Source organism: Prionailurus bengalensis, chromosome B4 (assembly GCF_016509475.1).
Source record: "Prionailurus bengalensis isolate Pbe53 chromosome B4, Fcat_Pben_1.1_paternal_pri, whole genome shotgun sequence".
NCBI classification, from domain to species: Eukaryota; Metazoa; Chordata; class Mammalia; order Carnivora; family Felidae; genus Prionailurus; species Prionailurus bengalensis.
The window spans coordinates 41,801,710-41,819,886 of record NC_057358.1 but is presented as its reverse complement, the minus strand read 5'-3'; the positions used below and the strand labels follow the sequence as shown (position 1 = coordinate 41,819,886).

Genomic DNA, 18,177 nt, shown 5'->3' with positions numbered 1-18,177 from the left:
AGAGTGAGAAGGTATGGGAACTATGGGATTTTCCCTTTTTTTGGTAACTGCTCCTGGTTTAAGTAGCCTGTAGGTTAGTTAGGGCTTGCGGCCATCTTGAGGTGGGTCAATTAATGAGCTTATCTGCATTCAGCTTGGTGATCTCTGTGGGCCCTTTTGCCTTACTCTATAGTCATGGCCCAGATCCTTCAGGAATGAAGGGTTGAGTCATACCACCAGCTAAAGAACTACAACCAAATGAGGTCTTTGCTAAAGGCAAAGAGAATACAGAATAGATAATAGAAGAAGGTAGTTACAAATACCAGCTATGACCATGTGACCAGTTAGAGATGAAGACTGTAATTGTCATGAGTATTCCTCATTTTGTTATATACACATATCAAATCTTTGTTTTCTTCCCTCTATTATACCGTAGTATTTAAGCTTTTTTTTAATTTTACATTATAGTATTTAAGTTATGAGATATCAAGGAGAAGAGTAAACATTTCAATGATTTTACTTCATCTTCTGGTGAAGAGGTTGGTGTGTTTTCAGTTGTACACAGGATTCTTGTACTGAGTTAGATGGAAATAGGACCTTGCTGTTGTCTTTATTTGGAGAATAAGTATGGTTTAAGGAGATGCATGTGAATGCCAAGTTGATGAAGGATGGACTTGTGATGGTTAATTTTTTTTGAAGTTTATTTATTTTTTGAGAGAGATAGAAAGTAAGCAGGAGACGGTCAGAGGAAGGGGGAGACAGAAAATCCTAAACAGGCTCCTCGCTGTCAGCGCAGAGCCTGATGCAGGGCTCGAAGTCATGAACTGTGAGATCATGACCTGAGCTGAAACCAAAAGTCGGAGGTTTAACCAACTGAGCCACCCAGGCACCCCGTGATGGTTATCCTCAGAGGACTCATTAGCTCTTAATTAGTCATGGTGTCTTTTAGACCATGAAGACCTTATTCACCTTTGTTTTATTTATCTTTTTTTTTAATTATTTTTAAATTTTTATTTTTTTAACTAGTCTCCACACCCAACCTGGGGCTTGAATTTGGGGCCCTAAGATGAAGAGTCACACACTCTACCAACTGAGTCAGCCAGGAGCCCCTCCGTGATGGTTAATTTTATGTCAACTTGACTTGGCCTTGAGGTGCCCAGATATTCAGTTAAACATTATTCTGGGTCCCTAAGAGTGTTTCCGGATAAGATCAACAATTCAATAGGTAGACTGAGTAAAACCCCCAAAGGGGGTGGGCCTCATCTACTCCTTTGAAAGCCTGAAATGAACAAAAGGCTGAGTAAGGAAAAATTTGTTCTGTCTATCTTCAAGCTAGAACATCAGTCTTCCCCTGCCTTCAGACCCAGACTCAAACTGTAGTTTATATCATTGGCTCTCCTGGTTCTCAAGCCTTCAGAATCAGACCATTGGCTCTCTTGGGTCTATAGCCTGCTGACTACAGATATTGGGACTTCTTAGCCTCCATATTCACGTGAGCCAATTCCATAGATAGATAGATAGATAGATAGATAGATAAGATAGATAGATCAGTCCTACTGGTTTTCTCTGCAGAACCCAGACTAATACAGAAGCCCAAGCATGTTCCTTAAAGATATAAAACTATCACAAAAATTGATTATCCATAAGCATTTTTTAAAGTAAACCATTTAGATAAATATTTTTAATTTTTTAGAAGAATTATTTTAGGTTTATTTGTTTTTGAGAGAGAGAGTGTGCAGGGGAGGGGCAGAGAGAAAAAGAGAAAGGATCCCAAGCAGGTTCTGCACTATCAGCACAGAGCCAGACACAGGGCTCGAACTCAAGATCTTGAGATCATGACCCGAGCCAAAATCAAGAGTCAGATGCTTAACTAACTGAGCCACCCAGGCGTCCCTAGAAAAATATTTTTAAATCAAAGAGGGAGACTACTGGGGCCCCTGGGTGGCTCAGTCAGTTAAGTGTTCAGGTCATGATCTCGTGGTTCATGGGACCCAGCCCCGTCTCAGACTCTGCACTGACAGTAGAGAGCCTACTTGGAATTTCTCTCTCTTTCTCTCTCTCTCTCAGTAAATAAATAAACATTAAAAAAAAAAAAAAAGAGGGAGACTGACTTACCTAAGATCCAACTAAAATAAGCATGAAGGGTAGAATGGAAAAGATATAAATCTAGAAGGACAAAGTGAAGGTGAAAGAGAACTTCAACTACTTTCATTTTGATCTCAAACTTTCTGAGTTCTTTCCAGCTTATCTCTTAACTCAGGCAAAAGACTCTGTGAATAAAACACCACTTGATGGAAACCAAAACTACCCCCTCACAGACCACCCTGAGCCAGCAAGACCCAGCCCGACGATAAAGATTGACCTGACCTTTACTAACGACCTTTGTCCCACATTTGCCTTATATAAATCTGGAAGCATTTTCAGCACCTTGGGGACACAGACTTTAACCTGTGCCTTCCTAGTGTTGGCCTCATTGAAATAAATTCCTTTTTTATTTCACTACCACACTTCTCTGTGCCTTGGGTTTTGTCAGCGCCAAATGGCTAAACCTGGTCTGTTTAGGACCCCCAGAACCAGGTCCTCTTGCCCCCCTGCACCCCAGTTACAAATAGAAGAAGAGATGCCAGCAGATGAAACATTTAAACATGTTTCTGGATAATGGAAAGAAAATGGGGAGAGGGTAGATGATACAGTGGAGGGGGGTAGCTGGCGAGGAACCAAAATCAGAGGTCTGAAAGCCTAGACTCAAGCCTTCCCACACCCAATCACAGCTAATTTAATACCCAACTCCACCAGCACCAGGCAGGTAATTGATGCTATATTCTGAGAAAATGGATGTGAGAAACTCCGGACTCTGGGACAGTAGGCATAGAAAAGAACAAGGGAGAAATTTGGAGCTAAAAACTCCTGGCAGGAGATAGGCAGCTTCCTCTCTGAAGAAACTGAAGAATTCTAAAGGATAAACCTTCCACATACTGACATTTGGGAGTTTCTGAACAGAAAAGAGAGCTCCCAGACCAATCACTTTCAGTGAAACTCACCAGTCAGCAAGCCCTACCCAATATATATCCAATCATCCCTAGATCCAATCAACTTTGTAATTTCTTGTTCATATATGAAAGAAAGTCATCCTAAAAGAGACCAAAGAAACAAAAAGAAACAGAAACACAGAGGAAAAAGGAAAAATGCGGAGAATAAAAGGACAGTGACAAATTTAAATAAAAGAAAAAAACTTTCCCCATCCCAAATTCCTATTTAATGTTCTCCAGGCTAAAATAGCAGATTGTGTACATAAAACAAGAATGTGCCTGGCTGGCTTAATCAGTAGAACATGCAACTCTTGATCTCAGAGTTGTAAGTTTCAGCCCCATGTTGGGTGTAGAGTTTACTTAAAAATAAAACCTTTTAAAAAAGAAAAAAAAAAAAGAATGCTATGGAGGAAAAAAAAGTATTCCAGCATAAAGTAAGACTTCTTGGAAATGAAAAATATGAGACAGAAAAGGGAAAGTAAATGTAACTATAGTTGCTGGCCAGTGGGTGATTAGTTTCATAAATGGTGAAAATGAATACCAAATTCTAATGGGGATAAAGAGTGATGGGTTAGTGTATTATTAGTCAGGACAAGTTGCAGCAGTAACTTTAAATCTTGTGGTTTAACACCACAAAGTTTTTATTTCCTGCTCAAGCCAAGTCTAGAGCTCTTTCCCCTACCATATAGCTACGCTATACAGAACGTGTGGCCTCCACAAGCTTACCACAGCAAGGGAAGAGAGACGTTTGGGAGTCACTCTGGCTTTTTATCCCTTTGGCCAGGAAATGGCACTTCATTTCTGCTTGTAATCCAATGGCCATAACTAGTCACATGGTCCCGACCTGACTACCAGGGAGTTGAGAAGTCATAGGCACATGGATGGATATTGAATGAGCACCAACCATCTCTACCATCAAGGGAAAGTGAGATTGTATTCACAAAATTATGGTAGGGAGGGAAAGGAAAAAGAGGGCCGTTAACTTCAGAGAAAGCCAAGGAAAGCTCTGCTGATGATAATAGACAGAGATCAAAGAGCCGGTGGGAAGGAAGGAAAGAAGGAAAGGAGGAAGGAAGGGAGAAAGAAATAGAAATAGATACTGAGATTGTTACAGAAAAGGACAGGAAAAGCAGCAATAAGAGAAGAGCGATTTCACTAACATGTTTTGTTTATTTCCATATGAACACTTCCACTTCGCTTTATAATTATCCCTTCACGTCCCTCTTCCCACTAGACACAGAGCTTCTTGAGGGCAGGGACTGTCTCTTCTTCGTCTTTGTATTGAGGGTCCAGCACAGAACCTGACTTAGTAAGCCCTCAATGAGTGTGTTTAATCGCAAAGTGAAAGGCCACATAATCTTAACCTCTTCTTCCAAGCACCAGATACTATAATTGGAGAAAGAGGTGTTGCACTGGAACAGTAAGAAGAATGACAAGAATGTAGCTGGTCAAACCCTTGAGGAGAAAGGAAAATAGGCACTTATGTCAACAGAGACACAGCCTCGGTGCCATGCCCAGCCTTCTCTTGGAACACCAGAAGCTCAAGAAGGGGAAACATGCTATCTAATTGTATAACACAAAGAAAAACCAATTTTCTACATTTTTTTTTTAATTTTTTTTTTCAATGTTTATTTATTTTTGGGACAGAGAGAGACAGAGCATGAACGGGGGAGGGGCAGAGAGAGAGGGAGTCACAGAATCGGAAACAGGCTCCAGGCTCTGAGCCATCAGCCCAGAGCCCGACGCGGGGCTCGAACTCACGGACCGCAAGATCGTGACCTGGCTGAAGTCGGACGCTTAACCGACTGCGCCACCCAGGCGCCCCCAATTTTCTACATTTTTAAATAAGATGCTTAACCAAATATATTTTGCTTATTCAACAAATCAGATATGTTAAAGATCTTTTTTTTTTTAAGTTTATTTATTTGTTTTGAGAGAGAAAGAGCAGGGAAGGGGCAGAGATAGAGGGAGAGAGAATCCCAAGAAGGCTCCACACTCCTGCTCTGCGCTGAGCCCCACTTGGGGATCGATCCCACAAACTGTGAGATCATGACCTAAGCGGAAATCAAGAGTCGGACTGAGCCACCGACTGACTCAGGTGGCTCCCTGAGCGACTGAGCCACCCAGGCACCCCAAGGATCTTAAATAACATCTAGCCAAACACTTCAATTCAGCAAAATCTAATAAAGTTAAAAGTGTACATAACCCGTAATTTCCCTCCTGATTACAAACCCTAGAGAAATCTTTTCTGAGCTGAGGACCACGAACTACCGGTAGGAATTGATATCAAGTTAGTGGATCCTGATCGGCAATTGTTTTTTAAGATTTTATTATTGAGATCTCTTACAGGAGATCTCAGTTAATTAAAAAAGAAAAAGTTTGGAGTCATGGCTCTAGGGAAACTCTCACTGTTGCCTAAAGGAGAATGCCCACTGCAGCAATGTTTGTCATAAAATAAGACATAAATAAATAGGAAATGATCCAAGTATTCTTCAACATGACCATGAAAAATGAACGGTAGTATAATCATACAATGGAATATTACATCACCATAAAATGAATGGATTCGTGCTACATGTAAAAACATGAATTCATCTCAATAAAGATGTTAAGCGTAAAAACAACCTTCAAAATGATCCATTCACTGTAATGCCATTAATATAAAGTTTAAAAGTAGGCAAACAATATGTTCTTTCTAGATGTACACAGTATATAACATATAAAAATAGGCATGGGATTGATAAAAGCAAAGTCCGCAAAGTGGTGACCTCTCAGAAGGGAAGGAGAGAGATGCCATGGGAAGGGATATACCAGGCTCTTCAACTGTGTATAAGATGCTTGTTTCTGAATCTGGGAGGAAGTTCTCTTATTCTCAACTGTTCTGAATATTTCATATATTTTTTGAATAATTCATCTTTTAAACAACTTTTCCTAAAAAGGGAGGGAGGGAAGTGAAATTTAACAGACTTGTTTAAATTCTGTATCTGCCACTTACTGTTAAAGGAACTTAGCAAGTTCCTTAATTTCTCCAAGCCTCTGTGCCTGTAAGACAACATCATAATAATAAACATCCTGTGTCACAGCCAAATTAAGTGAAATAATATGGATATAAGTGCTTTAGAAAGCGCAAAGTGCTATAGAAGTATAAGCTATAATTGTACTAGAAGGTTCCACAAATTCCAGTTATAAGAAACTCTTAGTGTTCTTTTGTTACATAAGAACCTTGCTCCTTTCCTTCAGAGCATTTACTTTTGCTTGCAATTACACATGCATTAACACTAACTTTGGGCTCATCATTGTATTCCCCAGAGCCCAGGACAGTCTCAGGCACATGCTAAATGCTCAACACACCTTTGTTAGCGTAATCTGAACGGTGGTTACCTGTAGGAAGTAAGAATGGGAAACAAGGTGAGAAGAAAGAACTTTTCTGTTTTCTGTTTCTAAACTGTTTGAACCTTTACCATGAACCTATATGAGTCCAATAGCGACGAATTAGTCCGTTTTAAATGAAAATAATACGGACCAAATCGGCATGTTTTAATTTCATCGCCTCTCGGGGGAAGGTGAGGTTTCAATCCGGGAGATTACGTGAAAACGGATGCATGAACTAAAAGGAGCAAACTGTTGTGGGGCGCTGGGCTCTCCCGACACCCTTGCGAAGGGAAGGCGGCGTGCCCAACGGTTTGAGAACCGCCCAGAGGTACCGTTAGGAGGCGCTCGCGAAACTGCTCCAGGAATTCCCGCCCTCCCCGTTACATGCCCCAGTAACCCCGGCGCGCCGGCGACCGAGAGTAACCTCGCGGTCGGGTGACGGACCCCCCCGCCCCGACTCTCGCCTGCTCCCAGCTCAGCCAATGGGAAGGCAGCGCACGAGCCGGCCGGACACTCGCCCTCACCGACTCCTCCCCCAAGCAGTTAGAACCGAGTTGTACAATCACCTCGCCGCAGGCTTTAGACTTTTCCAATCGCAACTCAAGTTCCCGATCCCAAGCCCCGCCCCTTGGCCTGCCCCGCGTTCATTCTCGGCGGGAGTCACCTTTGCTTTACAAACGTTCAGACCCGCCCTCTGCTTACCTTGCTGCGTTAGGCCCCGCCCCCTGCCCGGACGGACCAATAGCCAAGGGAGCCTGGAGCCACTGGGCGGGCCTGCAGCCAATGCGCACGCCGTGGGCGGGCTCCGGGCCGGAATTGGGGGTGAAGCTACAGCCTTGTGCCCACATTCGGGGCGCGCGGAGCTGGGGGGTCCCTGGGGGACGCCCGGAGCTAAGATGGCGTCTGTGGCTGAGGGGGACGTGGGGACGGTGGCGGAGCTGGCGAGGGTGCTGCGGTGGGGTTTCGAGGAGCTGAGCCTTAACAAGTTGGCGACGTCCCTGGGCGCGTCGGAACAGGCGCTGCGGCTCATCATCTCCATCTTTATGGGTAAGGACCCTCCTGCCTCGCTCCGCCCCCTCGCGGAGTCCCCAGGGAATAGGGACGTGACACCCCCCCCCCCCTCCACTTTCCGGAGCCACCCAGGAGGGCTTTGTGGGGTCCGGATGTGAATCCTCAATCACGCCAACCAGCTGTCGAGAGGAAGACAAGTCTTTTCGAGTCTGGGGGTGCCGTGCCCTCTGAACCTCTTCACCTTTCTCTTCGACCCCTGCTCTACCCTTCTGGCCCCTCATTTGAAGCCACCACCGTCTCCTCATGCCATGATCTAATCTACCCCGTGTCCCCACGACCTATCCTTATTTGTCTCTCTCTTGAGTTCTACTCTCTGTCCATGTGTACTGCTGTCTGTTATTAATATCAACTCTCACACATGCGCGCTTCTTGTGGTAGGCAAAGGCCCCCTAACTTAGGTATTAGCTTTGTGGGCCCTTAAGCCCCATATTCTATACTTCCATATTCGGAGCCTTTTTCTGCATTGCCAGCTTCCATTATACTTCTCTTTTCTGTCTTGTTTCTAATATTTTCTTCTTATACCATATTGCTTCTCCCCCACCCTTAACCACTCACCTGCCATTTACCCTGGAATATTATTTTAATACTGGGTTTGGGAAACAGGACTGACAACCCCCTTAAAAACTATGCTACTCCAAGCGTTTATGACCTATATGGTTCAAAGGATGTGATGTGTCTGACTTTATGTCACAACAAGCTATATTATAACTGGTTTATAGGCTTTTTTTACTGCATCTTTCGTCCATGGTTTTTAATACATGGAAACAGCATGGCACAATGATTAAAAAAAAAAAAAAAGTGTGGACTTGAAAGGCAAGCAAGTCAGACCCAGCCCTGCTGCTCCTTGCAAACTGTGGGGCCCTGGGCAAGTCACTTAACTTCCCTGGGCCTCGATTTTCTTACCTATGAAATGAGAATAAGGTGTACCTAATAGGACTGTTGTAAAGCCCTGTAATAGTTCAGAGGTCAAGATCTGATGCATAAATCTTGAGTAGTTGGAAGGTTTTGTGAAGGTTATGGGACTTTAGCTGGTATAGTAGGGGTGGGGAAGAACTAAGCAAACAGCTCTGGGACAAGAGCAGATTAGAGATCAGAATGGTAAGAAGTTTGAGATAAAAGTTGAGCAGATGTGCCTTAAATGCCAGAAAGAAGTTTGTAATGTATCCAGTAGTCAGCAGAGACGTGGACATATAATATTACCTAAGGGTGTTAACTAGATCTAGATAATGTGAGAGGCATCAATTTACGTTTAAACAACCTTGGCAACTAATATAATTGTTACTTGCCTTTTGCATATAAAACCAAGGTGATCTTCCTTTCTTCCAACTGAAGGTCATCTTTTCCCTCCCTTGTGGAATTGTTAAATTTTAGAGGTGAAAAGGACCTCCCGTGTCTCTTAGATCTAACCCAGAGTTGTCAACATTCCAATCTAGAGTTCTTTGCACCACACCAGCTTTGAACTTCTACTCCTTCAGCCTTGTCTCTGACCCAGTTATTTGTTGGGGTTGTAATTGGCAATTAGGAGTGTTTACATTCATTAGTTTGGAAGCTCACTGTTGATTTCTCAACTATAAATTGAGAACGTAACACAGGTAGCAACAAATTATTAGGGGGCAACCTGTTAAATGGAGCTACGGCTGGAATTAGGACTTGGACTTGGTCCCTTTTTTGCTGACATAATTGAATACTGCCTGTGTGCTCCTGGTGGGCCACTGCTCTGTACTGTCCTGGGGCATACAACTGACTGGGACATTGTTTTTTCTCCATGTCCTTCTCTCCTCATTACCAAGCGTTATCAAGTGATAAACACTTGGTGAATACGTCTGCCAAACTCCTGAGGCCCCTTGCCAGTCTACCATTTCCCAGCTCCTCCCTTCCTATCTCACATGTCCTGTTGCCTTCAGTAACTCTGGGTTTCTCATGTTTAGATTGACTTGGGGCCTCATGTTGCTTCCTATCAGCCATAGCTCTTCCACATGGATATATAGGATTGTGTTTTCTAGGTGTGGATTAAATATATACATGCAAACACAAGTTGATAAGCTTGACACATGCCTGGAAGAAAGAGTGCATTCTGGTTGTAAATGTTCTCCTTACAAAGGTATTCTCGCGTCTGTGTATTGTAACCTAGAAACGAGTAGCCTTTCAGTAATGGAGTTCCTGGTTCCGGAACTCCACTGTCTGGGGGAACTGGGATACTGAAGGAAATCCTTGTTAGAGGTACCAAGAAGGCCTGTAGTCCAAAATGATTTCTGACTCCCTTTCTACTACTTCAAGATTAATTTAGGTTAAAAGCACTTAAATGCAGATGCCCCAAGGGAAGAGTCAGGTATATCAAGCATTCACGTTTTAAAGTGTGAATAACTTTTAATTGGATAGTCTCATTGCTCTTTCTTAACATCTTATTTTTTCCTACTTAGGTTCTGTGTACTGATCTCGGGGTGGGCCATAGATCATTAAAGCAGTAGCTTTCAAACCTTTGTGGCTCAGACCCATGGTGAGAAATATGTTTCATATCCTGACCCAGTACACATGTGCACTTATATATGTATTTGAAGCACGTTTCAGAAAACATTACTTATCCTTACATATGTGGTGTGTTTTTCTATTTTGTTTTTTAGTAGTGTTTATGACCTACTAAATTGATTTCATGACCTACTAATGGGTTACAAGTAGGTTGAAAAATCTTGAGTTAGAAGCTGTAATTTTTAATATTCAGTACTTCAGGGAAAGGATAAGCTTATGAGGATTAATGCATTGGAGTATCCTGAACAGCCAGAAGACTCCATTAAAGGGATGTGTCTATCTATGTTTGTCCTTTGTGTGATTGCAAGGAATTTGGTGGAAGATGAATTTTGCTATGGTGTTGGCAAATACTGCCAGAAAACATCTCCCCTTCAACAGCTGGGGTCTCATCACTCCTTAGATACTTAATCACATGAATTGTTCCAAATAAATTCAACAAAATATGCCTACTGTGAGTTAAACCCCATGCTTGAGCCTGCAAGGACAAGGGCATTGGTGCAGTATGAGTGATAGAACCAGGCACTCAAAAGTATGGCTTACGGTCAGTGGGTAGGGAATGGGCTTGAGATAAGTACTCTAATAACCACAATAAAAGGCAGAAGTCTAAGTGCCATGAGACAATTACAAAGGTTATGAGATTGAAAGATTGGCCCTTTAATGAACTTTGAAAGCTGAATAAGGTTCCAGCAGACAGATGGTAAGACACAAGGAATAGAGTGAGCAAAGGTATTGAGGTAGGAATGCGTGGTGACACGGTCAAGGAACAGGAAGTAGTCCACTTGGACTAAAGCAGGAGTTAGAGAAGTGGTGGAAATAAGACTGGAAAGTTAGGTCGTAGAGCCTTGAAAGCCAAGGTAAGGGGGACAGGTAAGGGGAAAGCCAAGAGTAGGGAATCCCTGGAGGTATTTGAAAGGGATATAATGTGACCAGAGCTGTATTAGGAAGATAATACAGTGTAGGGTGATTTCAAGTAGACACAGACAAGAAGTTGGGAAAACAATGAGAAAGAACAATGATCTAGATGGTTATATTGGCTTGGAGGCAAGGTGGTTGCACCAAGAGGGGAACATAGGGTTCTCATGTGAAATATTTTAGGAACACAGAATCTTTTCTTTTTCTTTTAATTTTTATTTTAGAGAGAGAGAAAGCAGGAGCAGAGGAGAGAGGCAGAGAGAGAATCTTAAGCAGGCTCCACACTCAGCACAGAGCTCCATCCCATGACCCCGGGATCATGACTTGAGCCTAAATCGAGTCAGACACTCAGCTGACTAAGCCATCCAGGCACCCCCTGGAACACAGAATCTTTTAAAAGGTAGATTCTGAAAAAATAAATAAATAAATAAAAGGTAGATTCTGTATGCACGTTCATCTACGCAGCTGCTCATGTCAAAAATCTAAGAATCAGCCCTGCCACTTTAACTCTCTCCCCACATCCCAGTCCCCAAGTCCTATCAATACCACCTCCAAATTATGTCTCAAATACATGTACTTTTCTCCATCACCACAGCTGCTGATTGTCACCAGAACTACACGAGTAGCCTTCTGACTGGTCTCTAATTCTGTCCTTATCCCTCCCAAAGCAAAGAGGTCTTGATGCTGTGCCTTTCCTGCTCAGAACTCTTTGCAGGCTTCCATACGTGGCTAGTAAGCCCCTGCCTGCTGTTCCAGCCTCATCTCAAGCAAGTTCACAACTATTTTTTTATAACCTTTTTTTTTTTTTTTTTTTTTGAGAGAGGGGGGCGTGGGGGGCAGACTGAGAGGGTCCACGCTGAGCATGGAACCTGACGCAGGGCCCACAACCTAAGACCCTGACCCTGACCTGAGCTGAAACCAAGAGTCAGACACTCAACCACCTGAGCCATCCACATGCCCCTCACAACTTTTCAGCCTCAAGGCATTAAGCCCTTTCCTACCTTGGAGCCTATGTAGCTGCTAACGCAGGTGCCTAGAATTTTCTTCATTCATTCACCTAACAGACGTCTTTCATCTTTCAGGTCTCAGTTCAAATTGTCACTTTTTCTGAGAGTTCTTTCCTGACTCTCATTTTTTTTTTCCCAATATATGAAATTTATTGTCAAATTGGTTTCCATACAACACCCAGTGCTCATCCCAAAAGGTGCCCTCCTCAATACCCATCACCCACCCTCCCCTCCCTCCCACCCCCATCAACCCTCAGTTTGTTGTCAGTTTTTAAGAGTCTCTTATGCTTTGGCTCTCTCCCTCTCTAACCTCTTTTTTTTTTTTTTCCTTCCCCTCCCCCATGGGTTTCTGTTAAGTTTCTCAGGATCCACATAAGAGTGAAAGCATATGGTATCTGTCTTTCTCTGTATGGCTTATTTCACTTAGCATCACACTCTCCAGTTCCATCCACATTGCTACAAAAGGCCATATTTCATTCTTTCTCATTGCCACGTAGTACTCCATTGTGTATATAAACCACAATTTCTTTATCCATTCATCAGTTGATGGACATTTTGGCTCTTTCCATAATTTGGCTATTGTTGAGAGTGCTGCTATAAACATTGGGGTACAAGTGCCCCTATGCATCAGTACTCCTGTGTCCCTTGGGTAAATTCCTAGCAGTGCTACTGCTGGGTCATAGGGTAGGTCTATTTTTAATTTTTTGAGGAACCTCCACACTGTTTTCCAGAGTGGCTGCACCAATTTGCATTCCCACCAACAGTGCAAGAGGGTTCCCGTTTCTCCACATCCTCTCCAGCATCTATAGTCTCCTGATTTGTTCATTTTGGCCACTCTGACTGGCGTGAGGTGATATCTGAGTGTGGTTTTGATTTGTATTTCCCTGATAAGGAGCGACGTTGAGCATCTTTTCGTGTGCCTGTTGGCCATCCGGATGTCTTCTTTAGAGAAGTGTCTATTCATGTTTTCTGCCCATTTCTTCACTGGGTTATTTGTTTTTCTGGTGTGGAGTTTGGTGAGCTCTTTATAGATTTTGGATACTAGCCCTTTGTCTGATATGTCATTTGCAAATATCTTTTCCCATTCTGTTGGTTGCCTTTTACCTGACTCTCATTTTATATGATGTCCCCTGCTGTGCTCTCTCATATTGACTAAAATTTCCTCCCAAGTGTATATTCCAATTTGTAATTATATATTTGCAGAGAAGAGCAGAAACCATGTAAGTTTTGTTCACAACAGTATTCCCGGAGCTTAAGTACCTGGCTTATGGAAAAGGCCCAAGAAATATTTCATACATTCACACATGAATACGTGAATGAATGACTTGGCAACTGATTAAATGGAGGATAAAGAAGTCGTTCGTAAAAAACTCAGTCCAGATGGGGCACCTAGGTGGCTCAGTCAGTTAAGCAATCTGACTTCTGCTCAGGTCATGATCTCACAGTTTGTGGGGTTGGAGCCCCGCGTCAGGCTCTCTACTGTCAGGGTGGAGCCTGCTTCAGATCCTTTGTCTCCTGTCTCTGCTCCTGCCCTGCACACACTCTCTCTCTCAAAAACAAACATTTAAAGAAAAAAAAACAACAACAACAATGCAGTCTAGGGCACCTGGCTGGCTTAGTTGGTAGAGCATGTGACTCTCGATCTCAGGGTTGTAAGTTTGAGCCCCAGACTGTGTGTAGAGATTACTTAAGAAAATTAAATTTGGGGGCGCCTAGGTTGTTCAGTCGGTTAGGCATCTGATTTTGGCTCAGGTCATGATCTCACAGTTCGTGAGTTTGAGCCACATTGGGCTCTGTGCTGACAGCTCAGAGCCTGGAGCCTGCTTCGGACTCTGTCTCCCTCTCTCTCTGCCCTTACCCCACTCATGGCCTCCCTCCCTCCCTCCCTCTCTCTCTCTCTCTCTCTCTGTCTAAAAAATAAATAAACATTAAAACAAATTGTGTTTAATAATAAGTAAAAAATATAAATAATAAATAAAATCTTTAAAAAAAAAAAAACAGTCTTTCTGCCTGGGTGGCTGGAAAGATAACAGTATCTCACAAATGCAGAGAAGTCAAAAGGAGTGTCAGATACTGTTCAGTGCCAGCAGTGGTCTAGTTTTGGATTTGCTTTAGGCTCCAAGGGCAACTCCAGGTGTCTTAAGGGTTGTGAAACCCAATCTTAAGTTCAGGAGAGAAGTGGGACTAAATATAGTTTTAGGAGTCAATATTGATATCTTAATTAAATCAGGGAGAGAATGAAATGCCGTGGAAAAGCTTATACAAGAGAGAAGAGAACCCAATTGTTGTTGACTGAGTATGTTAACCTTGCCACCCCGTGTCAATAATAACAATTGCTGGCATTTATTAAGGATTTGGTACGTACCAGACATTGTCTGAAGTGCTGAACAATACCCCACCTACACCTGCCAATTACTCATGAGATAATTGTAGTGCTGTGATCATTGCCCTTGTGGAAACTGAGGCCTTCAAAGGTTAAGTAACTTGCCTAAGCTCATACCTGTTTCTACCCAACTCTAAAGTCCCTGTCTTTACCACCCTGGGATTGCAAACTGTGGGGGTGGAAAAGATCAATGCTGTGGGTATCCTTTTAGTTTATGTGCTTAAACCAATATGTAATCAGCATATGAAATACCTCGCAGGGTCTAAAGCTGGAGCTGGCCAAATGGAGCAGATGGCCACCTGCTTAAGTACGAGTATTCTCTAGTCTTGGCCATGACTGTGGCTTGGCTATTAGACTGATCAGAAATTGCACTTAAAGAGTAAGGATTCCTTCCTCAGAGGTTCAGGTTAGCATCACTAAGGTTAACAACCTTTAAAATCAAAGTAGGTCCTACAATTCAGTTCCCTTTGGTTTTTGTTTTTGTTTTTAATTCAGTTCCCTTTGGATCAAAGTCAGGTCTGGTGGTTCAGAACTAAATCTATTATTCAGTGCAAATAGCCTTCTTCAGGTAGCACTGAAATTACAATGTGAAGAGACCAAGGCCAAGCCAGATGGAAATTAAACAGCAATAACTACACAGATGGAACTTTTGACCATAATACAAAGCAGGGTCCAGAAATTCTACTACTGAAAAATAAGAGGGTTGTCTTAGGTGACTTTCAAGCCTTCTTCCAATTCTAGAAGTGTAGATATATTCTACATTTTTAGACTTTATCTTTATTCTGATTCATAGCCACAGATTTTATCATAATCTAACTCTTCCTGTTTGGAGATTTCTTTTAAATATATTTTTCCAATTCCTTTTTATCTGCACTCCAATATCTTACATTGCACAAAACTTTTCTTGAGTGCCAGTAGTACTTTTTTTTTTAAGTTTATTTATTTTGAGAGAGAGAATGCATATGCATGTATGCGCTAGCTGGGGAGGGGCAGAGAGAGAGGGAGAGGCAGAATCCCAAGTAGGTTCTGCACTGTTAGTGTGGAGCCCCATGCGGGGCTCAAACACAAGAAACATGAAATCATGACCTGAGCCGAGATCATTTGATCCACACTGATGGAACAGAGCCTGCTTGGGATACTGTGTCTCTCTCTCTCTCTCTCTCTCTCTCTCTCTCTCTCTCTCTTTCACTCTCTCCCTCTATCCCTTCCCTGCTAGTGAGCACGTACTCTCTCTCTCTCCCTCTCTGTCAAAATAAATAATCTTTAAAAAAATATTTGCGGGCACCTGGGTGTCTCATTTGGTTAAGCATCCGACTTTCGCTCAGGTCGTGATCTCACAGTTCGCAGGTTCAAGCCCTGTGTCAGGCTCTTCGCTGACAGCTCACAGCCTGGAGCCTGCTTCAGATTCTGTGTTTCCCTCTTTCTCTGCCCTTCCCCCACTTGTGCACTTGATCTCTCTCTCTCTCTCTCTCTCTTTCTCAAAAATAAATAAACATTAAAAGAAATACAAAACTCAAGAAAAAGAATGACTCCACAAAAAAATATTTGCAAATCTTTTTTTTTTTTTAAGAATCACAGGGTGCCTGGGTGGCTAGGTCAGTTAAGTGTCCAACTTGGGCTCATGTCATGATCCACAGTCCATGAGTTCGAGCCCCGTGTCTGGCTCTATGCTGACAGCTCAGAGCCCTGAGCCTGCTTTGGGTTCTGTGTCTCCCTCTCTCTCTGCCCCTCCCCCTCTCACACTCTGTCTCTCACTCTCAAAAATAAACAAACATTAAACAAAAAATTAAAGAATCATTTATTTGTAGAGGCATGTGTAAATTTGGGCCCATGAGATTATATGCACAAGCTAATTTAACAAAAATAATTATATACCCACTGACATTATTAAATCCGTCTGGGGAGCCATCAGAACTCACCAGATGTGTTCAGTGCAGCAGCCTTTTAAAAATGGGATTGGTTTTCAAAAAAGAAATGGCATTTCAGCTGAACCTTAAAGGTTATGGAAGATTCTAGTAAGGGAGAGATGAGAGACGAAGCTTTCCAGCTGCAAAGAATAATGAACATATATGTGGAGACCAGGAAAAGTGAGAAAAACCTGAGGAACAGTAAGTGGGCTGGTTTGATTGGAACAATAGAGAATCCGTAAAGGAATAGTGGAGAAGAACCTGATAGACCTCTCAAGTAGGTAAGGGGTGAAATGGTGGAGTAAGGCAGTAGGAGGTGTATTGTCTTTAAACACCTGCAGGCCTAAGTACAAATTCTGCATTAAATATGTACCAGCTGTGTTACAATAGACTAATTATTAAATTTCAACCACCCATTTCCTCATGTTCCCGAGGGCCGATATTACCAAAGAATTGAGGTTAAGGATTAAGCAGTTTATCTGATATTTAAATTGGATTTAATTCCTAACAAGCAACAATATTTCAAAACAGGATGTGAAATTTACATGAATTTTTAAAATAGCGTAGTCATCAAAGAAATGTTTTATTTCTAGAGAACTGCTTAGGCATACCCTTTGTGTGGACACATTCATTCTTCTCTGCTCTGGAAAAGTTTGGGAAGCTCATTAGGGTGTGAGGACTGAATGAGATAAAATGTATAAACATTGGGGGCACCTGGGTGGCTCAGTCGGTTTAAGTGTCCAACTCTTGATTTCGGCTCAGGTTATGACCTCACGGTTCCTGAGATCCAGCCCCACCTTGGGCTCTGCACTGATAGCAGGGAGCCTGCTTGGGATTGTCTCTCCCTCTCTCTCTGCCCCTCCCCTGCTCATGTGTGCACTCTCTCAAAATAAACTTAAAAAATACATATATATATGTAAGCATCTGACCAAGCCTAACCCAAGGTAGTTTTAAATAATTGCTCTCTTCCTTCCCTCAACAAATATTCATCTCCTTCCTTTCCAAGTAGACTCTATGGTCTTGGGACCAGAGTCATGAGCACCTCCTAGCATCTCCTGGCTTGCATCCTAGGAACTTGTTAGAAATGCAAATTCTTTTTTTCTTTTTTTTTTAATGTTTATTTATTTTTGAGAGAGAGGAGACAGAGCACAAATGGGGGAGGGGCAGAAAGAGAGGGAGACACAGAATCCGAAGCAGGCTCCAGGCTGCAAGCTGTCAGCACAGAGCCCGACGAGGGGCTTGAACTCACAAACCGTGAGATCCTGACCTGAACCGAAGTCGGACGCTCAACCAACTGGGCCACGCAGGCGCCCCTAGAAATGCACATTCTTAGGTCTGCCCCAGACCTACTAAAGACGGGGCCTGATGATCTGTGTTTTAACATGTCCTCTAGGTTATAGTAACTACCCTGAGGTTTGAGGATCACTGGTTTATTTCTTCTGGTAACTGTTTTGTAATACTTGGTGTCCCCATAGTATCTTCAGCTTTTTGAAATGGTGTCGTATCCCGTGATCTTTGTAATAAACAAATTTCTCAGATTCTTATTGCTTAGTTTTCCCTATTTGCTAGCATCACTTGTTATTCCTCAAATACTATTATTATTACCAAATTACACTGTTAATGTTATTATAACAATGATACTGTTAGATCATCATCATCTTCATTGTCTAACTAACATCATTATCTCCACCATCTGTTTCACACTTTTGATGAGAAGGTTAAATGTAGAGGAGGTTTTTTTTGCGTAAGGTTGTTAGACTAATAGTTCCATCTTTCCTCTTCTGTCTTGCATCAGCCACCTCCAGCAGTATAGCATTCTCCTAATCGATTGCCTCACATTTCTTAACACAGTTGATAAACTGACTTGTAGCTCTAACAAAAACGAGGTGCCCCAGTCGCGGCTGCCAGGGAAAGCTGTCCTTCCCAAGCACAGAGTTTTTTAAGGTAGAGGTGTGTGTTTGTGTTGACATTTTTTCAGCAATTGGCTGAAG

General features: G+C 42.6%; 1 protein-coding gene across 1 annotated transcript in view; it reads left to right on the top strand.

Moving 5' to 3' along the window:
- Window positions 1–7,031: 7,031 nt before the first annotated feature.
- Window positions 7,032–18,177, top strand: part of LPCAT3 (lysophosphatidylcholine acyltransferase 3) — a 39,960-nt gene continuing 28,814 nt past the window's right edge. Inside the window, exon 1 of the mRNA XM_043561882.1 lies at window positions 7,032–7,427. Within this exon, the coding sequence (XP_043417817.1) occupies window positions 7,277–7,427 (151 nt within the window). The 5' untranslated portion in view covers window positions 7,032–7,276. The remainder of the gene's footprint in view (window positions 7,428–18,177) is intronic.